This window comes from Macrotis lagotis, chromosome 1 (assembly GCF_037893015.1).
Source record: "Macrotis lagotis isolate mMagLag1 chromosome 1, bilby.v1.9.chrom.fasta, whole genome shotgun sequence".
In the NCBI taxonomy this organism is placed as follows: domain Eukaryota; kingdom Metazoa; phylum Chordata; class Mammalia; order Peramelemorphia; family Peramelidae; genus Macrotis; species Macrotis lagotis.
The window spans coordinates 867716903-867736872 of NC_133658.1; the positions used below are offsets into that span (position 1 = coordinate 867716903).

The window sequence follows — 19970 nt, forward strand, 5'->3', positions numbered from 1 at the left end:
TCACAGAGGTCCCAGAAGGAACCAAGACATGAAGGGAAAAAGAAGACTCATGATAAGACAAAGCTCCCCGGGAGTTTTAGTAAAGAAAGAAGTTTCTGTCTATGGGAGAGATCACAGAAGGCTTCACTGCTAAAGCAAAGATGTAGCCGCATCTCTCCCTTACTCAAAAATTTTCAGTGGCTCCTCATTGCCTCAAGATCACTTTTAAAATCCTGAGTCTGGCAATTGAGACTCTCCATAACTGTACTTCTACCCAGTTCTCCAGACTTATTTCATCAAGTAAGCATTTAACAGGTGTCTAGGCAATATTATAGTGCATAGACTGGAAGCAGGAAGACCTGAATTCAATTACTGCCTCAGACCCTGGGCAAGTCACTTAACCCTCATCTGTAAAATGAACTGGAGAAGGAAATGGCAAACTGCTCCAGGATCTTTGCCAGGAAAACCCCAAATTGGGTCATGAAGAATCAGACACAATGAAAAATGACAAAGCATTTAACAAATTAATTATTGTCTTTCACATATTTCTCTGTTGCTGCTAGATGGTCCCTCCTCACTTCAATCTTACAAAATCCCTTTTTGCTTCCAAAGTATCTTTTTCTGACCTCCTCAGTTCATTCTCCCTCTCTTGGTATTACTCTGAATCTATGTGTATCTATGAACATGCCACATACACCCTGGGGAGTGAAAGCTCTTTGAGGGAGGAAATTATTTCCTTTTTATCTTTAAGTCTAGCATATCATCTGATACAGAGGAAGCATTGAATCCAACAGTCATTCAGCAAACATTCATCCAGCACCTACCTGTATACAAATAGGACAGAATTTCCCCACATGGAAGTTTCCCATAGAAATGAAGTTACAGGCCCAATCCCTAACCCAACCTTGATTTTGAAATCAATAGAGGAACTGCTATTGATCCAAATCTGACAGGATTAAAATTGGTAGAGAAGGAGAGGAAAGTATTCTGACAGATTGGCAGGGGACCTAAAGTGTCTAAGCATTTGTGAGTTGCCTGGCTGGTGGGAAGTACAGGTTACCAGGTGGGCAGTTAGATGGGAAAGGACCAGGAAGGCAGAGGGGCCACTGGCTCATCAGGAGCCTTGACTAGCAGCTTTCTATTTTCTTCTCTCTCTCTCTCATACATACTTTCAACATTCCTACCAGATGTCCAAACAAGACAAGGGCACCTACAAGGCTGTGGTCTCAGATGACCGAGGGGAAGATGACACCATACTTGATCTCACTGGTGAAGGTAGGCACTTCCGAGACCAGGTACACATAGCAGATCCACTCTTGAGGTGCCCTGGCAAAACTGTGAAGGAGGCAGTTTTTCTCTCTTCCCAGTTGCCCTTTTCTCCTTGCTAATGATGCCTCTTCCTTCCCCCTTCAATTCCCCTTGCAATCCTCCCAAAGGAAAGTGAAGAAGAGCATCCCATCCCCAAGGAGAGGCCTGGCCAAGAATTCCCAATTGAGCCCTTCTCAGTCATCTTGTTAGACACAACTAGATATCCTATGCCTGATACATAGTAGGAACTTGATAAAGGTTTGTTATTTTGACTGGTACAGTCAATAGAATGTCAGAATTGGGGACAAGAAGACCTGAATCTAAATTCTGCCTCATACACTTACTAGCTATCCAACCCTGAGCAAATCACCTAACCTCTCTGAGCCTCTATTTCCCCCTCTGCAAAATGGGAATAATTATAATCCTACATCACAAGGGTTTTGTGAGAGTCAAATGAGATTGTGTGTTTATGTGTGTATATTACATATCCATATAGAGGCATAAATATATGTATGTCTGAATATGTATATGTAATATAATGTGTATGTGTATGAGACTTCTATGCACTGAACCACCTACCTGCCTCCATGTCACAGTAACAATGCTAAGGGAAAAATGTTGTGGGAGCCACCCACAAAGCCTCCTGCTCTCCCCTCTTCCAACTTCAAAAATCATGGTCTCCATATTGAATGATTATCCTTCACCTACATCCATTCCAGCCTTCAAATGACAGCTAAGTGCTACACTCAACAAATTCCTTTCTACCACTCAGGACTCTTAAAACTCCCAATGAAGATGATGGCACTATCACTGGTCCCCTTATTAGAACATCCAACCCCACTCACACTTCAGCCATGCCACCAAAATGAGAGTCAGGAATCCTAGTACCTGGGCAAGGGAATGGTGACAGGAGAGAGATAGAGATCCTAAGATACTTCAATGCCACTGTCAGGAAGGTTTCCAAGAAATGGGGTCACAGAGAAAGGGACCATACAGGCCTCAGAATCTCACCCTGACCAGTGCATATTGATATCACCACTGATCCAAGGCAACCCCATACCTGGAGGCATGATATAATTGTTCTACTTCTTTTAGGTTTTAATAAAAGGTAGCTAGGTGGTACAGTGGCTAAAGCACCAGCCCTAGAGTTGGGAGGATCTGAGTTCAAATCTGACCTCAGACATGAGACACATACTAGCTGTGTGACCCTGGGCAAGTCACTTAACCCTGATTGGCTCATAAAAAAATTCTAATACTGCATTGGTTTGGTGGTAGAAGACAGGACCCAGTAGAGAAGTATGATTACTAAGAGGACCTTGGGCTATTGCTACCCAGGAAGGATAAGGAAATAGAGACAGACATCCTATGCAAAATGGGAAGAAACGTACCCTTCTCCCATATTGAACCCTAGGGACAAAGCCTTAGTCATTTCACCCTGGTTGCAGGTTCAGCCTATCATATTCCAGTGTCCCATTATTTGCTGACCTCAGTGAAAACACTCATATTCCTAGAGTACTTTATAATTCCAAAATACTTTCCTTCCAATGCCCTCTTACCATGTGAGAGACATTCTAAACAATGACCTCTCTGTCTCTTTCCTATGTAGCGTATGATGCCATCCTTAATGAGCTCTGCAGGATCAGTGGTAAGTAAGTCACATCTCCTAGATAAATCCTGATAGGAAGTTAATGGTACATATGGAACCCCACCTATCTGGCCGCCTGACATTGAGGCTGTGCTTCCACACTCAGAGGACAAACCAGTCTCAAATCCCATTTACTCAGCTATTACATGGATGAATATGGAGCAATGCAAAAACCTCATACGAAATACACCCATATGAAATTATCTTTATGTCAAGCATGGATTTATCAGTAGAATGCCAGAATGCCAGAATGAATGTCCCTGGATCTATTATTTTCGCCTCAGTCTAACTACTTAATGGGGAGCTAGGGGCTGGAGTTGAAAGCAAGCTTGATTTGAAGTCAGGAAGACCTGAATTCCAAACCTGTTTCTGACACATAACTATTACGTGACCCTAGGCAAGTCACATAACCTCCTCATCTGTAAAATAGGCATAATTACAATATCTATTTCATAGGGTTATTCTAAAACTGAAATGAAGATAACATATATATGTATATATGCATATATATATACATATAAAGTATTAGGTAAATCTTAAAGTGATGTATTATTGTTTAGTCATTTCAGTCATACTGGAATAGTTTTTCATTTTCTTTTCCAACTCATTTTACTGATGAGGAAACTAAGTCAAACAGGGTGAAGTGACTTGCCCAGAGTCACACAGTCAGTTTGTGTTTGAGGTTGAATTTGATCTCAGGTCTCTCTGACTCCAGACCTAGCATTGTGTGCACAATGGCACCACCTAGCTAAGCACATGTATATATTAGTTGTGATAATTATTATGCAATTAGAACCACATGCATATCCCCATGCTCATATGGCATGATCTAAAGATTCTTCATTCATCATCCCCTTTGTTTGACCTCAGTTTCTTCATCTGTAAAATGAGGGGATTGGACTACATGTGGCACCCAGGACTAGACATGAACACTCAAAAGTGTTCTGACCCTGAATATAGTGGGCTGGCTATATCCTTAGTCCTGAATACTATATCACTCATTGAAACCCAAGGTTACATTTGCTTTCTTGGCTGCCCTATCCCACTATGTGTTCCTTCTGAATTTGTAATCCTCTGGAAAGATCAGAGGGTTTGTTTTTTTCAGATAAACTGTCTTTTAGCAGTTGAAGCTAATTTTTTTAACTCAAGTATAAAGTCTTAAATTTTATCTCTATTAAATTTTATCTCATTAGACTCAGTCCCATGTTTTGCCTTCTATCTATGCTACAGAGCATGGTGGGTCTGGGGGAGACAGAGAGAGAAAGAGAGACAAAGAGACAAGAGAAACAGAGAGAAAGTTAGTGGCCCATTTTTCCTGAGCTTCATTATATTCATTTCTAAAATGAGGGCATTGGACTTGATCCAATTCAGTTTAATTCAAGGATCATTTATTTTGTGCCTCTAAAAGCCTTCCGGTTCCATTGGTCTAGGAGTCTACAATTCTATGAAGCTAGATAAGAACTGAGTTCAACAAATACTTGCTAAATGTCTGCCATATGCAAGGCTCTGTGTGTTAGGTTCCAGAATGTCAGTTACTCAGCCAAGTGTGGAATGAGGAAAAAGCACCAGCTGGACCAGCATCCTATCAAGAGAGTTGATCTATAAATATAGACTGCATGCCTTCCATTTTCTGAGCACTCAGTAGTGGGAAAGAGAAGATGTTCATAAAAACAGAAATGACCCCCATAGCACTTTTCTCCCCAAGGCACTCAACCCTGAGTCATGCCCTCAGGATGATCAGGACATGGAAGTAGGAGTTTCACTTAACTGTTGATGCAGACATCCCCTTCATGAACACATCTAGAGAACTATACGAAGTTCTTGGCATTGTCTTCTAGGAAAGACATTGAAAAACTGGGGAGCATAACAAGGAGGGCAACCAGGATGAGAAAGGACTTCCACTTCATTCATTCAGTGTAGAACATTGGAAGTAATCAGGGTTATTTAACCTGAAAAAGAGAAGAATTAGGAGGGACAAGTTATCTGGTTTCAGCTAATTAAAGGACTACCATTTAGACCAGGATTTATTCGCCTTTTTGATGTCATGGATCCCTTTCGTAAAGCCTCTAGACCCCTTCACAGAATAATGGGGTTTTTTAAAGGCATAATTGAAGAAAATTTCAATCAGAGGCAGGTGAAAATGAAGACATAATTTAAAGACACACACACACACACACACACACACACACACACACACACACAGTTATTCTTGTAGATCAGTGGATCCCAGGTTAAAAACAAACACCAGTATTAAGGAAATATATTTATTATGGGGCCCCAGAGGATAGCACTGAGAGCAGCAGGTATTCACAAAAAAAAAGGTGAATTCAGGTTTCCATCAATCATTTGACAAGAATTTATTAAATGCTTATTAAGCTCTGGGGATATAAAGACAAAAATGATGACGTCCCTGTCCTCGAGAAACTTATATAATGTCAAGGGAGATATGTGCATAGGGACATGGGTGCAAAAAAAAGGTATGGGGTGATTTTTAAGGAAGGCCTCAGCATCTGGGAATGTTGGGGAAAACTTCACATAGAAGATAGAAAATAAGGAAAGAAGAATTGGAAGAAATAGGAGTTCAAAGAGGTAGCAGGAAGGAGGAAGCCCATTCTAAGACTGATAGCCAACCTGTGCAAAAGCACAGTAATACAGGAAAAGGAAATGGAATACAGAAGAGGAAAAACAGCAGGAAATCTAATTTGACTGAACTTTCAGAACAAGGAAGTAAAATCTTATTAACAATGTCAGAAACGTATGTGTCATGAAGGATTTTAAAAGCCACACAGAAAAGTAATGAAATCTCTGGGTCAAAGGATATGGACCTCTTAGTTACTTTATTTGCCTGATTCCACATGACTTTCCCAAATGGCTGTCCTGATCCAGTATAATGACTGTATAGCTTCATCAACAATGTATTCATGTGCCTACAACCCCTCCAATATCGATTATTCTCATTTTGCATCATTTTCATCAGTTTGCAGAGAGGTGAAATTTATCTTATTATTGGTGATTTTGAGCATTCTTTCATATGGCTATCAATAGTTTGCTTTTCTTTTTATGAGAATTTGTATCTTTTAACTACTTAATTATTAAGGAATGACTTTGGAGGTAAGTGGTAAGAAGAAAGTCCTCATATACACCAAAATATTTAATAGCAGCACTGGTTAGCACCTATAACTGGATAGCAAAGACCTGGGAACAAAGTAAATACACATCAACTGGAGAATAGCTAAACAAGTTATGGTACATGAATATAATGGAATATTACTGTGCTATAAGAAATACTGTGAATATGGAAAAGCATGAGAAGATCTACATGAACTCACTCATTCAAAGTAAGCAGAGCCAAGAAAATAATATACCCCTTAACACAAAGATATACAACAATATATACTGTGAATGGAAAGAACCACCAAAAAAATTAAGTGAATACAATATAAAGAATAAGCATGTTTTGAAAAAAGACATATGAAAAGACTCTCATTAGCAGGGATTTGCTGGTAAATGTGTAGGCTCTCCAAAAAGGCTCTCCAAAATGAACACATTAAATTAAATCTGAATTCTTTATAATATCTCCATCTCTTTTTAAAGTCTAGACAGTCAACAAAATGATAAATCAAGCCCTGGTTGACTATTTGTAAAGTGCAAATATTCACACACAAAAAAATCTAAAAATAACATCTTTGGAGTCAGTCTGATCTGATTTCAGCACATCCTGTGGCAGAGATGGGAGGTTCATGAATATTGTATTTTGTCCATATTTTCTACTTTTTTGAAATATTTATCAATTATACTAATTTTTTCCTTTTTCTTTTTTCTTGTCTTAAAAATATTGTTGTTTGCAATAGCTGTCTGGTTTGATTAGGAGAAGGGATAATGATTAAAACAATGGTAATGTTAAAAAAAAAGGACAGGAGACAATCTGTTTTTAAGAGTATCAGTGAAAATAATGTGCAGAAAACTAATTCTGTTTTTCCTATCAGCCTTTTCTGCCACCCCACTGAAAATTCAAGGCACTGAAGAAGGCATCCGTATCTTCAGCAAAGTCAAGTTCTTTGATGTAGATTACATGAAGACTTCCTGGTACCACAAGTATGACCTTCTCCTTGGAGGGATAGGAAGGGACCTCCTACTGCCCTCTTCCATTCCATCCCATGATCCCTAACTGTGGCTAAAGGGAGAACACGAATCTTTTCTAAGTATCTAAGGACTAAACTTCCAGGAGAATGGACCAGAGATCAGATCACAGACACTAGGCATCACTAGCAAGATTAGCAGGAGGGTTCACTAGCAAGGCTTAGTTAGTCAGATTTGTAAAACTGGAAGGGAGCTCAGAGGCCACCCAGCACTGAGGCCCAGGAAAATTAGGTAATTTTCCTAAGGTCATATCAGATGTAAATAACAGAATCAGTATTCAAATTGAAGGTATCTTGCTCTCATGCATCAGTCTTTCCTCTCCAACCTATCTATGAACATCTTTAGCAAAGACTAGTTAGTAGATCTTGGGCCACAATTTCTAAGCATGTCTCCATTGGCATTTCTAGAGAGGAAAGAGTCTGACTAAAAACCACTAGACCTTTAAAAATTTCAGAATATTAGAGCTAAAATGTTATGAATGGAATGTTAGAATACAGATCAATTGTACTGGAAAGGCCTTGAGGATCCAGAATATTGTTGTTGTGGGGTTTTTTTAGGTTTTTGCAAGGTAATGGGGTTAGGTAGCTTGCCCAAGGCCACACAGTTAGGTCATTATTAAGTGTCTGAGGCCAGATTTGAACTCAGGTACTCCTGACTCCAGGGCTCTATCCACTGCACCACCTAGCCACCCCCAGAATATTGTAATACAAAACTTGGTACACAAGAGCTGGAAAATGACCCAAAAGTACAGGATGTAAGAATATAAAAATTTCAAATGAGGAGGGAATTTGGAGACAATGGAAGCCTGCTCATTCATATTACAGAAGAGAAAATGGAAGACCAGAATTTAAAGGCAGTGCCCTGATCTCACAGATTTACTCTTAGCCAAGGACAATTCCACAAGGGAAGAAAGATCCAGGAAAGATGGGTCAACATGGATCAGGAATCAGGCTAGACCAGTTGGATGGATGATGCTGGCCCTTAGCAGTTAATCACAGATAATTTAGTGGCAAAGTAAAGGGAATGGAATGAATCCAAAAGGAGATTCCCTCAGAGACTGAGAAAAGTATCTCACTGCAGCTGATGCAGGCATGGGATGAGAGAACCAGAGCAGCAAGAACATCTTCATGTGATCTAGGTTCATAAATAGAGGACAGAATCAGGTCATCAGGGGGAAAAAATGGAGAAAGGACTCTCCTGGCCTCTGATTCTATCACTAATTAGCTATCTGACCTTTGGTAAGACTTTGCTTCTTGGGTTCTTCATCTGCAAAATAAATGGACCAGGCTAGAGAGTCTCAAAGACCCTTCCTACTTCTAACATCTTATATTCTAAAATTGCTTTTAGATTTAGTATTTGATGTTTTAAAATCCCTTCCAACTCTGACATTCAATTCATGTTCTAAGATGCCTACAATCTCTGACATTCTACGATCTAAGAGCCCCTTTTAATTCTGATATTTTGTCTTCTAAGAACCTTCTTAGTTTTGACATTCTATAGTCTAAGATCCCACCCCACTCTAACATTCTGTGTTCTAAAGTTTCTCTCAACTTTCTCATTCTACGCTCTAAGGACCTTCCCAACACTGACCTCTATTCTTGTCTATAAGAGATAGGGAGCAAAATGTAGAGGAAAGGGAAGACAAATCAAACTCTTGGTTTTGTATGGTGTCTGTGACATTGATCTCTGGGTGACCAAATATGGCCAGGAACTTAGGAGTAGGAGTTGTATGATTGCTTCATGGACATTCCTAAAAAGAGGCCCATCCAGAAATGTGTAGAAGGGACCTTACTATTTAGGGTCCTAGATTGAGAAATGGAAGGGAAATGAGAAGGCCATTTAATCCAACCAAAATCTGATGTCCTAGAAAGAGTAGGATACTTGCCAAGGTCACATAGCTAGTAGATGAGACAGGATTTACACTCAGATCCTTCTAACACCAAGTCCAGTACCGTACCTATCATATGGACAACTCCTATCACCACCATTACCCTTTGTCTGGTAACATGGGGCACAATGAAGTCAGAGAATCTGAAAATCTATCTTGCAACATTAGGGAGAAAATGAAGGTGGGATGGGAGGAGATATTCTCATCAGACCCATATTAATATAACCCCACCACCCAATCAGACAAATCATGTTATCTATTTGTTAATTTTCATCTTCAGAGAAAAGCGACTGGAAAGTGGTGATCGGATGAAGACAGGAAGCACTTTGGATGAAATCTGGCTCCTCATTCTAGACCCCAAAGACTCTGATAAGGGCAAATATACCCTAGAAATCTCAACTGGGAAGGACATTCGTAAACTCACAGCTGACTTGTCAGGCCAAGGTGAGCAAGACTTACCTTTCTATCTGTCCATTGACCTGTCCAAACTCATCTTCAGAAAAGCCCCTAGTCTTCTCTAGGTCCCATTCTCTCCTTTTCACCTCCTCCCATCTTTCTTATTTGGTCTTTTTAATATATGTGTTATTATTGCTTTTGCTTCCCGATGACTCTCCTCACCCCTACCCCTTACAAAACCTACTTTTATAACAAGGAAATACAGTTAAGTGACCACATTTGCCATGCCAGACAAGGTATGCTTCATTTCACTTCCATAATCTACCACCTCTCTGCTAAGAGGTGGACTTCCTGCTTTGTCATTCACCATTAGTTCTCTGAAACCCAAGATGGCCAAGCATAGGATTAGGAAAATTCCTTTGATATTATTGTGGTTATCACTGTAAAGTGTTCTGCTCTTTAAGCTAAAAGGAAGACACAATACAAAGAAAGTCAAGAATCTGGTGAGATAATAACCAGAATTTACAGAGTTCTTAACAATTGCCAAAATGATTTTAAAATATTATCTCTTTTGATACAATCACCCTGGGATTATGACCCTCATTTTTTACAGATGAGGAAACTGAGGCTGAGAGAGTTGACTGCCACACAGGTAGCAAGTTCCTAAGGCAGGATTTGAACTCAGATCTTCCAGACTCCCAAAAAAGTGTTCTATCCACTATATCTCACCTTTTAATACCTCAATGCAGTATTTTAAAAAAAAGTAATTTTAAAACATATTATATTAAAAGTATCTTGCCAATGTAATATATAGTCCACTAATATTATTATCAACTTATATTAATGAGTATTAAATTGTTCTCATTGAAGGCCCTAAATTGAGGGTTTAAATTAAAATGAGGCATTTACTCTCTCACCCCTCTTTTCTTTCTACAGCTTTTGATGATGCACTGGCTGAACATCAGAAAATGAAGTAAGTTTCCATTGAGGTTTCATTCATTGATTCTTTAATCATTCAACAGACATTTCTATGTGACAACCTCAAAGTTATTGAAGTTGAAGGACTTGGGGAGCAGGGAAACATAATGTTTAGATAAAAAGGAATACCCATCCTCATGAAACTCATGCTCTAATAGAGAGATGACACAAATACAATAGCCATAATATGCACATTATATAATATATTAAAAAGCAAGAAAGAAAATTCCCTATGAAGTCAAAGGGAAAGATCATTGCCAACCACTAGAGTCAGGGAAGGCCTCCTGAAAGAGGTTTCATTTGACTGGGCTTTAAAAGATCAGAAAGAATTCAATAAGCAAAGAGGGGATAGAAGGCATTTTGGCATCTGAACAACAGAAGCAAAGACCCAAAGGAGGAGGGGGGGATATAAGGCATATGTGGGCAGGGGAGAGAGAAATTATTTTATGGTTTGGTTGAAGCATAAAGTATGTGTAGAGGATTAATATAAGAGAAGATTTATAAGGAAGGTAGTATCATGATATGGCCTTAGACCTAGAAAAGACCTTAGTAGTCACCATGTCCAACTCCCTCATCTTACAGATGAGAAAATTGAGAACTGCAGTGATTTACTCTGTCACAAAATTAATTAGTACCTGAGATGGAATTCAAATGCAAGTCTTCCTGTCTTCACATTCAGTGTTCCATCATTATACTATGCTTCCTCTTGTGATAGTAACTGGCAAAAGGAGTTAAGAGTTTATACAACTAGCTTCCACTGGGGCAGAAGAGGATCATGACCAGATCTATATGTTCTTAAATCAAACTTAAACCAGGGATATGTGCTTTAATTGCTAATTGGGACAGTTAACAAACATACTCTATAAAGTGCAAAGGAGTCTGAGTAACTGATAATTGATAACTGATAATTTAATATAATATAATAATAATTGATAACTGATAATTTAATGTCATCATTATTGTTAAGGCTGTTAAATATGATCAACTGGAAACTCATTTTCTTTTTCTTCATTTCTGTTTTTCAGGCAAGCTGCAATCATAGAGAAGAGTAAGTCCATTGATATCTACATTTCTTTCCATTCACATGTTAGAAGCAAACCACCCCAATGGAGAAAATATTCCTAGGGTTGACCAAGTCATCTTGCCCATCATTCCTTATTCTTCCAGTACTGGAAGAATGTACTACCAGTGAGCTGGTAGTACATTATTCCACAGAAGAGAGATTGAGGGAGATGGCTAATAGAACTGGGCTAGGGGAATAAGGAAAATAATACAGAGAGGACAGATAAATGGATAGAGAGAAAAGATTAAGGAGCCATGGGTCTTAGTAGGACTTTCTAAGGAAGAAGTTTGAAACCAGATATTGCAAAGACTGGTGTCCAAGAGTCACAATTTGACCAAAATTGTTTTTTTAAGACACCTAGGTAACTCTACAAGAAAATCATTATGGCAATCTCATTTACTTGGTTGGAGAAAGTAAGGGAAGGGCTATTTTTTGGGTTGTTTTAATGGAAGAAATCTTTCCAATGGCTGGTTTATTTTTTTAATTGATATTTTATTTTATATTTCCAGTTACACGTTTTGGAAGTTTCCAACATTAATTTCCTTGAATATTTATAAATTATATATTTTTCTACCACTCTCCTTTTCTACCACCCTCCCCTTGGCAGTGAACAGTCTGGTGAAATTGTACATTTGTGCTTAACATATTTACATATTAGTCATTTTGTGGAAGAGGATTTAGGACTAAGGGAAAAGACAACCATGGGATAGTAAGAAAAAACATAAGAGAAATTTTTCTCCCCGCCAGATGTTAATGTTATTATCCATAACTGGTCTCCCAGGGTTGTCCTAAATCTCTGAATTGGTGAGAGGAGCTGCATCCATCATGGTTGATCAGCTCACAATGTTGCTTATAATGTGTGCAATGTTTTTTTGGTTCTGCAACCTTCACTCAGCATAAGTTTATGTAATTCTTTCCATGCTTCTCTAAAGTAAAACCATTCATGGTTTCTTATAGAAAAGTATTCCATAATATTCACATACCATAACTTGCTCAGCTATTCTCCAATTGATGGGTATCCCCTCAATTTCCAATCCTTTGACACTGCAAGAGAGCTGCTACAAATATTTTTGAACATGTGGAACTTTTCCCATTTTTTATGACATCTTTTGAATATGAACCTAGTATTGGTATTACTAGATCAAAGGGTATGATCAGTTTTATTGCTCTTTGAACATAGTTTCAGATTCTCCAGAATAATTTGGATTAGTTCACAACTTCACCAAGAGTGCATTGATGTCCCAATCTTCCAATAACATCTCCAACACTGATCAATTTCCTTTTTGGTCATCTTAGCCGATCTGATAGGTGTGAGATAGTACCTCATAGTTGTTTTCATTTTCATTTCTCTTGTCAATAATGATTAGAGCATTTTTTATATGACTATATATAGCTTTAATTTCTTCATTTGAAAAATGCCTGTCCATAGCATTTGACCACTTATCAGTTGGAGAATGACTTGTAGCCTTATAAATCTGATTCAATTTTCTATATGTTTTAGAGATGAGACCTTTATCAGAACCACTAGCTGTGGAAATTGTTTCCCAACTTTCTATTTTCTTTCTAATCTTGGTTGCATTAACTTTATTCATGCAAAAACTTTTTAATTTGACATAGTCATCCATTTTGTAATATATTTATTGTTTGGTCATAAATTTTTCTTCTTTCCATAGATCTGACAGAGTATTTTTCATCTCTTAATTAGTCTATGGTATCACCTTTTCAAATTCTGTACCCATTTAGACCTTATTTTGGTAACTGGTGTAAAATATGAATCTATGTCCAATTTTTACCATACAATTTTCCAATTTTCTTGGCAATTTTTGTTGAATAGTGAATTCTTATCCCAGAAAATAATGACTTTAGGTTTGTCAAACAGTCAATTATCATAGTCATTTACCACTGTTTCTTTTGTACCCTACTTTAATTCACTGGTCCATTACTCTATTTCTTAAAAAGTACCAGGAAGTTTTAATGACTATCACTTTATAGTATAATTTTAGATCTGATGCAGTTAGGCCCTCTTCCTTTGCATTTTTTTTTATCAATTCCCTTGATATTCTTGACCTTTTTTTTTTGCTCCAGATGAATTTTGCTGCTAATTTTTCTAGCTCAGTAAAAGTTTTTTGATAGTTTTATTGGTATGGCACTGAATAAGTAATTTAATTTGGATAGGATTGTCATTTTTTATTATATTACTTTAGACTAACCTTGAGCAATCGATGTTTTTCCAGTTATTTAGATGTGACTTTATTTGTGCAAAAAGTATTTTGTAATTATGTTCATACAACTTCTGGGTTTGTCTTGAGAGGTAGATTCCCAAATATTTTGTGTCACTTTATTGTTACTTTAAATGGAATTTCTCTTTCTCTCTCTTGCCCTTGGACTTTGTTGTTCATATATAGAAATGCTGTTGATTTATGTGAGTTTATTTTATATCCCGCTACTTTGCTGAAGTTGTCATTGTTTCAAGTAGTTTTCTTAGTTGATTTTCTGTGGTTCTCTAAGTATACTATCATATCATCTGTAAAAAGTGAAAGTTTTTCTTCCTCATTACCAGTTCGAATTCCTTCAATTTTTTCTTCTCTTATTGCTAAAGCTTTCATTTCTAATACATATTGAATAGTAGCAGTGATAATGGGCATCATTGTTTCATCCTGATTTTATTGAAAATGTTCCTAATTTATCCCTACCACATAAAATATTTGTTAATGGTTTTAGATAGATACTGCTTATCATTTTAAGGAAAATTCCATTTATTCCTAAATTCTCTAGTATTTTTAATAGAAATTGGTGTTGTATTTTGTCAAAGATTTTTCTCAGCATCTATTGAGATAATCATATGATTTCTGTTGGTTTTCTTATTGATATATTCAACTATATTGAGTGTTTACCTAATATTAAACTATCCCTGCTACCTAGAGGAAAACCTACCTGATCATGATGTATTATTCTAGTAATAACTTGTTGAAATCTCTTTGCTAAAATTTTATTTTTAATTCTTTGCATCAATTTGGTCTATAATTTTCTTTTTCTGTTTTGGCTCTTCCAGCACCATATTGGTGTCATAAAAGGAATATGGAAGAACTTATCCTGTTTTTTTAATAGCTTATGTAGAATTGGAGTTAATTGTTCCTTAAATGTATGATAGAATTCACTTCTAAATCCACCTGGACTCTTAGCACATTTATTGATGGTTTCCATTCATCCATTCCACTCAGGTTGTAAAATTTATTGGCACATAGTCAAGCAAAATAGTTCCAAATTAGCTCATTTAATTTCCTCCCCATTGGTGGTGAATTCTTCCTTTTCATTTTTGATACTGGTAATTCGGTATTCTTCTTTCTTTTTTAAATCAGCTTAACCAAATGTTTATCTATTTTATTAGTATTTTTAAAAAAACAATGATTAATTTTATTTAATAGATTAATGGTTTTCTTGCTTTTATTTCTCAATCTGCAGTATGTCAGGTTTTACAAATTCTACCTCTTTTGATCATTATTACATCAAATAGTTACAAATCTCAATTTTCCAACTATAATTAAGAATGTAGAAGAAAAATCCAAAAAAAAGTCAGGGAAGAAATATTTTTAGAAACCTATTTTATTCCAGACCCAGTGTTAAGCAAATGCTCTTACTATTTCTATTTTACAGTTGAAGAAATTGAGAAAGCAAAAGTTAAGTGACTTGCCAAAGGTCATAGAGCTAGTAAATGTTTGAGACTGGATTTGAATTTAGGTCTTCCTGACTCTAGGTCCTGTGCTCCATTTGCCAAGTCACCTAGCAGCCTCTGAACACCTCAAATGGCTATCACAAAACCCATGGTCTTTACTCACAGAAAAATCCATTGGGTCCCTCAATCAGAGCTTTTTTGTTTTTTATTTTATTCATAATTTTAAAAAAATTTAGCTATCTGCTTTCCCAGCTCACAACAGATTAGAAGTAACCACTTAAAAACAAACAAAAACCATCTAGGATCATCTTGAAAGTACTTTGGCAAAAGAGAGAAGTGACAGCTGAGATTGTCAGAGAGAAAGGAAGCAGAGAGACACAATAGGAAGCAAAAGGAAGAACTCAAAAAATTCAGCCACTTAAGAGTCATCTAGAATATGTTCAATTGAATCAATCTACAAACTTAACTCACATTGGCTATGTGACTATTTTGCCACAGTCATGACATCATTGAACTTTTGTTTTCTTTGATCTTTGTCAATCTGATGGTTTTCAGATGAACTCTAAGAGATTATCCTTCATTCTTCATACACCATTAGCCTATTTCCTTTAACTGTTCTGTAAAATTTTGGTGATGAGTAAAATTTGATTTACATTTGTTGTTTTTTTTTAAAGTTTTAGTGCTTAATGGAGTGAGCATCAGTTGTCTGAAAAATTAATTTCTATATAACAAAGATTCTTGAGAGACCTTAGAAAAGCCAGAATTTTACTCTTATTCCATTTATTTCTTTCTAGATCGTGCTAAAGTTGTAAAAGGTCTTCCAGATGTCGCCACTATTATGGAGGATAAGGTAAGAGTTCAGTCAATACCAAAAACATTCTGAAAATTCACTGGGGTTCTCATAGAGTTGTAGAGTGCCTAAGCAGGAAAAGTTCACAATTTTAGAACTTAAGGGGACCTAAGAATATAGGATGTTAAGAGTTAAAAGGAACCATGGAACACAGAATGTCACAGCTAGGAGGGACCTCAGATTATAGAGGATTAGCATGTATAGAATGTAGAAAGTCAAAGGTAGGAGGGATCCATAGAATAGAAAATATTAGAACTAAAAAGGGCTTTAGAATATGGCATAGCACATTAAAGCAAGAAGGGATCATAGAATATAGAATATCAGAACTGAGAGGGAACTTAGATCATAGAATGTCAGAGGTGGGAAGAACCATAGAATATAAAATGTCAGAGATGGAAAGGGCTTTAGAAAACAAGATGTTAAGAGTTAGAAAGGATCATACATTTCCTAAAACCAAATCCATCATTTTTCATTCATCAACCCCCTAGTGCTTTCATCCCCTCCCACTGCTTTTCTATAGAACCTCACCCTTACTGCTCACTTAGGAATCAGGGAATGTTTCTCCACTGGACAGCTCCTAGGTTGACACAGGGCTCTTGTCATCTCTCAACAGACGTTATGCTTGACATGTATCATCTCAGGAGACCCCTCCCCAGAAATCACCTGGCTGAAAAATGATCAACCTGTGTCTTTCCATGATCGCTATCGGATGGAAGTAAAGGGGACAGTGGTCACCATCACCATTGAGAAAGTCCGCAGTGAAGACAGTGGACGATATGGCATTTTTGTCAAGAACAAATATGGTTCTGAAACTGGAATGGTCACTGTCAGTGTATTCAAGCATGGTGAAGAGCCCAAAGAGCTGAGGAGGCAAAAATAGCAGGAGTTTTTAAAATATTCATCTGCTGGGTCAGACCCCAATGAAATTTATATAATATAGTGGGAAAGAAGACTGGACTTGCAGGATTTTAAGCTTTATAACTTGTGGCAAGTCACTCTCCCTTTCTGACAAAAACTGGCAAAATGTGAATAAATAAAAATTGCATTGTTCACCTCACCAGATTGTGATAAGAAAAGTGATTTGTAACATGAGAATTCTAAAATATTTCAGAAAAAAAGTTTTTTATGATAAGATTTACCATATGGATCAATCCATTTGAACCATATGAAAATACAGGGGAGATTCTTAGGAATTGAAGACAGACTCTTGGATTTAAATCCTGATTCTGCATCCTTTTGCCAACATAACCTTGACTCTTCTCCAGGTTCCATTTTCTTTAATGTAACTGCCTTTATTAAATCCCTACTGTAGGGGCAGCTAGGTGGCGCAGTGGATAGAGCACCGGCCCTGGAGTCAGGAGTACCTGAGTTCAAGTCCGGCCTCAGACACTTAATAATAATTACCTAGCTGTGTGGCCTTGGGCAAGTCACTTAACCCCATTGCCTTGCAAAAAAAAACCTAAAAAAAAAACTTCATAAATCCCTACTGTGGTTTAAACCTAATACAAAGACAAAACCCAAAAGGTCCCTTGAAGAACCCATAATGTACTAGGTGGATACCTAGTGTCATGCCCCAAGAAAAATAAATGGCAATAATTTGAGAAGAAAAAGATAATTAATGACGGGGAGTAAGAGGAAATGCTTTGTGAAGAAGATAGAGTCTGAAGGAAGCTAAAGATTCTTCAAGGCAGAGATGAGGAGTGAATGCATTCATGCAGAAGGTATGACAAGTTCTGGGAACAGCAGTAGGCATTCTCCTTAAAACGAGGAAGACCAGAACAGACAATATTGAAAGTCTTCTCCAGTTCCAAATCCTTTGATTCTCTAGATATTATGGGTCTTGAGCCCCAGGGATTACTTTGTAGCCACAGAACAAGGAGAACCTTAGCTTTCCTCTAATAAGTATAGCTCTTATTTTATCACAAAGCTTTTCCCACAAAATTTCTGTAAATGTCATTTTTCCCATTTTTTGATACAAAATTGTAAATTCATTGATGGAGTTCTCCAAGGGAGGAGTTTCCCTCCACCAATGCCAATAGAAAACAATTGATAGTCTTACAGAACTACCCTGAAAGGTGAGGTGACTTGTGCATGGTCACCCAGTCAGTATGAATCAGGGGTGGGGAGGAAAGGTGGGAATCTTAAACCCAGATATTTCTGAGTCCTAGAATGGTCTTCTATTATGCCATGTCTGCTTCTTGAATATTCTACTCTTGAGTATCCTCATTTTACATATGAAGAATTCAGGTTCAGAGACATTTGCCTAAGAGCCTCTAGATAATAAGTGCTGGAGCTAGTATTCAAACTCAAGCCCTCTTCATTTATTCTTCTTGCACAATATCCTAAGGTCAGCCTAGAATGCCATCTTCTCTTCCTTCTTCAGGCTACCCTCATTATTTACCCTAATCTGATTTTATCTAGATGAAAGGAATAGGGACTATATTTGTGAGTTCATTAGTATATAGAATTTCCAGATGAAAGAACTCCTTCTACCAATGTGATTGGAACTTAGTCTGCAACCATACTCTGGGAGAGTTGCCTAGAACACTGAGAAGTGAAAAGATTTGTTCATGGCCATACAGCCAGTATGACTCAGAGACCACACTTGAATCCAAGTCTTTCTGATTCTAAGGGTAGCCCATTATCCACTATACAACATTGATATTATTATATTATATATCATGTAATTTTATAATATATTGTATTTTATGCTTTTATAACATATATAGCAAATATATATCATATATAGTAAGTATTATATAATATAATAATTAGTACTTTTGTAGGTATACTAAGTGCCAGGCTCTGTTAATCAATTTACAAATAATATCTTACTGATCTCGCCTAGATACCCATGTTAAAAGAAAGATAGAAGGGGAGATGTTTATTATGACTTAGGGCCTTTTCAGTTTCTCGCTTTCTCCTTTATTATATTACCCCTCTCTCTGTAGCCACTAGCTCTGCTCTATATAATAATAACTAGAATTTAGATAACACTTTAGATAAATGTATAGCTATCTAACCCTTTGCCTTTGGGGTTTGAGTTATTCCTCCCTCAATTTCTCAAGGTTCCTAAATGGAATTAGGTAAGCAGTGGGTATTGGAGGAGCTCATGTGTTTTCTTTATTAACTAAAGACTGAGTGATACCTCAAGGTTAACATTTAAATGTGTCTGCATTCTGGAACAGTCATCCATTCTCAGCTTTCTCTGACAGTGAAGAAAAAGAAAATATAATCTGAACATATTTTGAGTGTGTGTGTGTGTGTGTGTGTGTGTGCGCGCGTACTTTTTATAATGGTTCCAGACCAGTGATTTCCACACCATAGGGAGTTTCTGGTGGATAAACCCCCCTTCACTGTGCCAGATCAACATCATGTTTCTTGAATTTGTTAGAGGATGTCATCATGAGGGTCAGAAGCAGGATCAGAGTTTTGATTCTAGGACTTTCCCATCTATCCATTTCACTACATATTACCTTTCCATGTGTACATACATATTTAAATTTCTAAGCAGTTTCAGAAAATTAATAAGGCAATGAATTTAAAACATGTATTTATGACAGGACTCTGGGGCTCTAACCACATTCAGATCCTGATTGCAATCTAGGCTCCCCCTAGAACAGCAGCCCCCCCCACTTCAGCCCCGTGGCAGAGGGGTGCTCTTATGGTCATTCACAGACTAGGAGGGAAGACACACATTGAGATCCTTGTGGGAGGTGTCCCAATAATACTCAAAAGCTCAGGAAGCATCCCAAAACCAGGCACAGGCTGGAGAAATGAGTAAGCAGAGAAAAAAGAGGAACGCCATTGAGAAATACTTTGCCTATGATCCCAAGAAGGATCATATCACTCAATCTGAAGATGAGGAAGTACAAGCTCCTGTATCTAAAGACTCCAAAAAAAACAGAAGTTGGGATCAGGCTATGACAGAGCTCAAAAAAGACTTTAAAAATCAGGTGAGGGAGATAGAAGAAAAATTGGGAAACGAAATGAGAGAGATGCAGGAAAACCATGAAAATGAAGTCAGCAGCTTAGTCAAGGAGATACAAA

At 37.3% G+C, this 19970-nt stretch overlaps 1 protein-coding gene across 2 annotated transcripts in view; it reads left to right on the forward strand.

Annotated features, from left to right (window-relative positions):
* MYOM3 (myomesin 3) overlaps positions 1 to 16969 on the forward strand; it is an 82733-nt gene extending 65764 nt beyond the window's left edge. For both annotated transcript variants that reach the window (XM_074218123.1, XM_074218124.1), the window contains 8 exons: positions 1167 to 1254; positions 2894 to 2932; positions 6919 to 7027; positions 9241 to 9404; positions 10293 to 10329; positions 11360 to 11382; positions 15865 to 15920; positions 16534 to 16969. In XM_074218123.1, the coding sequence (XP_074074224.1) occupies positions 1167 to 1254; positions 2894 to 2932; positions 6919 to 7027; positions 9241 to 9404; positions 10293 to 10329; positions 11360 to 11382; positions 15865 to 15920; positions 16534 to 16800 (783 nt within the window). In that variant the 3' untranslated portion in view covers positions 16801 to 16969. The remainder of the gene's footprint in view (positions 1 to 1166; positions 1255 to 2893; positions 2933 to 6918; positions 7028 to 9240; positions 9405 to 10292; positions 10330 to 11359; positions 11383 to 15864; positions 15921 to 16533) is intronic.
* Positions 16970 to 19970: the final 3001 nt, after the last annotated feature.